This window comes from Triticum urartu, chromosome 6 (assembly GCF_003073215.2).
Source record: "Triticum urartu cultivar G1812 chromosome 6, Tu2.1, whole genome shotgun sequence".
Taxonomy (NCBI): domain Eukaryota; kingdom Viridiplantae; phylum Streptophyta; class Magnoliopsida; order Poales; family Poaceae; genus Triticum; species Triticum urartu.
The window spans coordinates 513,013,864-513,019,863 of NC_053027.1; the positions used below are offsets into that span (position 1 = coordinate 513,013,864).

The 6,000-nt window shown below is 44.4% G+C and overlaps 1 protein-coding gene across 1 annotated transcript; it reads right to left on the reverse strand.

Moving 5' to 3' along the window:
• Positions 1-1,421: 1,421 nt before the first annotated feature.
• LOC125514695 (multiple organellar RNA editing factor 3, mitochondrial-like) lies at positions 1,422-5,525 on the reverse strand. The gene is made up of 4 exons (XM_048680039.1): positions 5,109-5,525; positions 2,331-2,428; positions 2,175-2,240; positions 1,422-1,779 (listed from the first exon to the last, which is right to left on the reverse strand). The coding sequence occupies exons 1-4, from the start codon at positions 5,465-5,467 to the stop codon at positions 1,544-1,546; spliced, it is 759 nt and encodes a 252-aa protein (XP_048535996.1). The 5' UTR covers positions 5,468-5,525; the 3' UTR covers positions 1,422-1,543.
• Between the last annotated feature and the right edge of the window lie 475 nt (positions 5,526-6,000).

Below are 6,000 nucleotides of genomic sequence, written 5' to 3' on the forward strand. Positions count from 1 at the left end.
TTTCTAGTTAGGATTTGTTTTTTATAGTTAGCACTCGTAAGAAGGTTGGAGTTTTAAGTTTTTAGATAGACTTTGGGGTTGCGTAGGTGTGGCATATAAAAGCCAGGCTATGGCCATGTAAACAGATCAGTTTTGAGTTTTATTTCGAGTATGACATATACAGAAAAACGTCCGAGTTACGAGCGGCCATATCTTGTGTATTATCTGTGATTTTCCCGTCGTGAAAATTTACTAGCGACGGAGGGTTGATCATCACATCGACGCCTACGTGCTGATCCAAGGGGGTCATTATTTTCAATCGTGTATTTTTGTACGCGGGTGAAAATTATCTTGAAGGTTGCGAGGAGGAACAGGGGATGAACTGTTGATCAACCATCGCCGTGAAAGATCGGGCCGTCTACGCGCGCGAATTAGCATCTCGCTAGTTCGTGTTACATCACGCAGAGACTCCAAAATGCAACCTATCAAACACGCCCTTAGGCCATGTTTGGTTCAGAAGTCTTAGGACTTTTTTAGTCCCAACTTATAAGTCTCAAATCCCTAAAAAGTCCCTACCGACTTAACATGGACTAAAAGACCACATTACAACTATATGTCCCTCCTTGAGAGTCTTATTTCATAAGTCCCAAATGCCCTTTTAAGTCCCTATAAGTCCCTCATATTTAGTTTAGATGGGATTTATAAGGATTTTTTAAGTCCCTAAAGCAATAAGTCCCTGAAAACAAATACCCTCTTAGACTCAGTCTTGCCTGTGGCGGCATCGACGTTGATATTAACCCAACCTCGGGGCGGAGGTATCCAATTAATAGTCGCAGCACTCTCTCTACCAGCCATATATTCGTCTTCTGTTGAACCTCTAGCTCTGCCATACAGCTTTCAGGAAAACCCATCATCCAGAAAGGGCTTTAGATTATATACTTATAATATACTCACTACCAGTGATCTAAAAGGTCTTAACTTTTTTTTTACAGAGGGAGTACTCCAAAGGGTGTGACTAATGCCTCAATTAACTCACAGTGGGACAGTTTGTCAATTAGAGAGAGTATCCAATCCTCTGCTTTGATTTTCATAACTCATAGCATGATCACAGTGGTGTAATGCACTTGGACATAGTACATTCCACCATAGAATGCCTGCATGATCTTGTATACCGTATACAAGGCAGCAGCGATCCTGCTCCCAACTCTTTAGATAACAAATTAGCTGGCCTGCGGGCTGTTGATCTGAACTCAAATTGAAGCGTTGCTGGTAGATGTCGATCCTGACTAACTTACTGAATTCTAGTCTAACATTTAAAATCAAGTTTAAGGAGTGCTGAAATTTGTAAATTTGCTTTTATTGATTCAAGAAAAAATCATTCCCCCCTCGTTTGCACAAAAAGAAGTTTTGAGAAGCATCAAATCATGACATTTGCACAGATGTATCCAACCACAGGTCTCTTTCATTTTTTTTGTTGCTACAATGCAAAACAAAGTTCACATAGAAATAAGGAAAAGAGAAGGGTTACTCCCAACCTCATTATCCATACTAAGGTAGAATGAAGTTAGTTCCTTCCTGGCGGTACGATTTCATGCTGCCCATTATTTTGAGCAACCTGCTTAGAAAACGGAGGTCTGTGCTCTTGTACTGAAGGACCTCTCTGCATAGTTTCTCTTCGCTCAACCTGCATAGTCTCTCGTCGCCTGTCATAGCGGGGACGAGGTCTGCTCCTTACCTGCTGCCTCTCAGTGAACTGAAATTGTGGCCTATGAATGACTTTGCCATCTACAAAGAGATCACCTGTTTGAAGTAGTAGCCTAATATAAGTAAGAGCGAATAATCACAACATATAATTTGGGTGGAGATGAAGATCAATGATAGGACGTTAGGTGCACAAGGAAGAACAACATACATGATAGAAAATGGATTTCCTCCACTTGTAGATGTATACGTAAGCACAAGTACTACCATCATCATCAAATATGCCTCAGAGATTAATTTAGACTTCCATAAAGACCACAGTCCAATTTTTACCAAAAAAAAAGCCCTTGCAAAACATCACTGTACATTTGGAGGGCTAAGTAGTACATGTACCACATATATAAGTGGTTTTGCATTTTCTACATAATATGATCAGAGCGTTTAAGCCAGGTGTGGAAGTTAGTACATGAGAATAAGTAACGACAAGTACTAACCTCCATAATCCTTGTTAGGCACATCCAAATATGAATCAGGTAATACCCAAAGAACTCCCGGCAATCCTGAATTAGCAACATTAACAATACAAAATTCAGTTGAAACATGATTTGGCAACAATATCTTGCAGAAAAGTAGAGCCAAACAATTTTCACCTTTAACTTTGTATGATAACTCCTCCGAAATCAACGCACCAAACCCTGTGTAAGTTGTAGTGCATACTGAGTAGATCTTCTTCTTTGCCTCCTCCTCACTGCATAAAACAATTAAAATACATATCCATTCAGTTATTACTTATTAGAGCATGAAAATTCACTAAAAGAGCACACATCAACCTAAAAGAATGCACTAGAAGATACACATAGCTTAAAGTTAGTAGTTAGAGCATGACACATAAACCTAAGGAATGGATCGATAAGGGTAAACATGATATTACATTCAAACCCCAGAAACAGATCTTCAATGATGGACAGCCTTGTTCACACAAAATTAACAAGCATTTTACTTCGCCATAGCCAAAAAAAAAAACTTTCAACTACAAGTAATCATGGAGAGATAGACATAAGCATTTAAATTGGATGGACTATTCTATTCTGGCCAACTCCAAGTAATAAGGTGGTCCAGAAAAGAAAGGCTGTCCTGTTGAGGCAACTAGATTTCCTACATGATAATGATATCCCACAATTTGGGGACTAACAATCTTTGTAGTACAAGGCACGAAGAGATAGCTGTCTCTAAGCCCGTATTCAGTTAATGGAAAGGGGTTATGCCCAGTTAAAAAAAAACTCTCTCTAAATCCTCAGATAGGGCAGAAGAGAGTCATCTTTATTTTTCTTTGCTAGAGCCACATAATCATGACAACAAATAAACCAAAGGGGTATTGTGTTGGATACTTTCCAAACAGAAAAACTGCTCCAACAGTCTTACAACTTGGATAGTGTCAAGCAGCCTTTGGACATACTTAGGTAACCTAAAGGGCAAGCTTTTCATGCTTATAGGCCTGACATGTTCTCCTATAAGCTGGTTAATCCTCGCCATAATTTATAGGAAATAACTACTTCCAAGGAAGGATGGCTAAGCGATTGCTTGACTTTAGATGAGCTTGTTTAGAATTTCATTTTGCGTATTCATCTCTAACTGATGACACTTAGATAACTAGGAAACCTGATTCTGAGGAAATAAACTAATCGGAAATGAACATACAGGAATACCACAATCTTAAGGATTGCGCAAGTACCATAGGGTGCTGTTCCTGTGAGCAATTGTTATGGCTAATGTGTGACAAGCCAATGCAAGCAGCACAGCCCAGACAGCTATTGGTAATCAGGAAACACATAATTGTATTCATAGGGAAAGAGTTATAATAATAGGAAAAAAGATGTCACTAATTAGAAAGTTGGAGATCAAGTGTGTTAGTTAAATTGTAAATCCCCAGGCTCCTAACCCCAACCCCTGGACATCAGAAGAATTCTCCCCGTCTCTCACGCCGTAAGCTCATCCGCCTTCCCCCTCCGCCCCCGTCCTTCATCTTGTCCTCCACCGTTCCACTCGCGAGCATCCCCTAGTCGATTTCATTCATCCACTGCTCGTCTCCATCTCTACATCTGCTCCCATGGTTTAACTAAGGTTCACTCAGATCTGGGCTACTAGGGTTCATGCTCTGAGGAAGGATCAGAGGTGACGGCTAATGCTCGTGAGGAGAGTGTAACGTGAGGCTATTCCCGTTTCAGTTACATGCAAGATTGGTCTTTAAGAGTGCCGGCGCCGGCGCCGGCAACTGTTGGTGATGGTGGATGTAAAGACGGCAAAGACCACTGTGACAGCAGGGATGCATGTCCACAGGGAGCTGGCCGGCGGCAAGATCTGGATGTGCCTCCCTCAAAACTGGGAAGCCACTAGGGTGGTCGTGTGCCTATCCATGGCATGGGTACTGATGCGATAGGGAATGCTCCATTTCAGTGTTCAGTATGCTCTTTCTCTGTAGCATGAGATTATCCCTTGGAGCTAATCAGCCAAATGACGGTGCTAATTCTCCACAGGTTTTTCTATTTGGCCAAGAAATTTCAACAGGGGCATCTCTTTCCTGGGAATATCACCCCTAGCATCCAAATGAAGCCTAAGTGCAGGTCCCATATGAACAAGCGAGGGCTCGCCCACGCAGCTCATATCGGGCACCACGTGCTCCACATCGCCTCGGCCGTCTGCCCTAGAGATATCTTCAAACACACCGATGTCGGGAAGGCGTTGTGGGCGAAGAGGGACTGTGCCATCTGGCTCCATTACGAGGAGAAACAGACGGACTTGGCGGCTGACGGGGAGTGCATCAGATGGCGCACAGTCGACATGAACATGGTGTCATTCACCGAGACAAAGCGCGCCATATTGGGGCTTGCCCATCTTAAAAAGGCCATCTCCGACCTCAGCAATCGCTGGCAGGAATGGGACGAAGACGAGGTCGCCGGACCGCACACCCCCGTGCGTAGAGGATGAGTCGACTCGTCACATATGCATGTGCACCGTGCACTGCATTCACCGTTGTCTTGGTGGGTAGCAACTAGTGCTTCTCCCAAGATGTAGTAAAAAAATGTCGCTAATCGACTTTTCTACCTCCATGTAACCACTTGATGTTATCTCAAATTAGTGTTTTAATCCCTTAAACTGGGCGTGTATTTTGAGTTGATGCAACAACAAAAAAACAGAAAAGAGAAGATATGAAGGCTGCATTATGGCAACTCTGTGTTTGCGCACAGCGGCCGCAGGCACGGCCTCTATATGGATATGAAGCGCGCTTGATATCCCATATGAGACCGGGGATACCGCGACTCTGCTAGAGTTGGTCTAATATTGATTGGGACTATGAAAGATCCACCCTAATCGTAAAAGATTAAATTCGATAGGGTTGACCAATAGTAAGACCAGAGAAGTGCGTATACCTTCCGAGCACAGCGGTGAGGGTCTTGACGTAGGCGGCCACCATATCTTCCTCGGAGGGCTTGGGGTCGGCGGGGAACTCCATGACAATGAGCCAGTGCTCGTAGTCGCAGCCATCCAGCAGGATGGTCTCCTTGGGTGGCCGGTTGCTCCAGTTCGGGGACGGGTCGTTAAGCGGAGAATACCCGGGCCTTCCCGGCAGCGCCGTCTTCGCCCCTCGCGACGGCGGCGCCCACGGAGAGGGGTGGGCTGAGGGCGCAGAGGCGGCGGCGCCGGTGAGGAGGAGGAGGCGACGGGGAATCGCGCGGGAGGAGAGGAGGAGCGCCGAGAGCCTCCGGCGTGTGACGGCTACAGCCGCCATGGTTGGGGAATTTGGGAAGAATCGGGCGAGGAGGGTTTGCACTTTTTTTTTAGACAAATGAGGGTTTTGCGCTGGTGCGCGAGACCGATGCGTCTGGTTCGGGCCCAGAGTCCCTAGTGCCTTGTTGGGCTAAATCACGTGGATTGGCACGGGGCGTGGCCCAGTCCACATAGGCCATCCTACCGGGGACGGTTACGCGTGTTGATATTTACGAATCACTAATTAAGAGTACTATTTGCAAAGGACACTCTCACCTTCCAACGCTCCGAAAAGTGTCATACTGCACGTGCATCATTTGTCGTAACTTGAGAATTTCCCTTTTTTTTATAGGTTCGTTTATTCAAAATATTTTATCTTTTAAACCGCGCATACAAATCTTGAACCATTTTCATCGTTGGATTCCTTACATCAAGATCTTAAAACTAGATCACATGTGATAGGTTGATGAATTTTTTTTGCGCGAAAAAACGAATGAACAAGCCTGAACCGGGAGCACTTTTTTCTCTTTTCGAGAGGTATGACTGTGCCTCTCA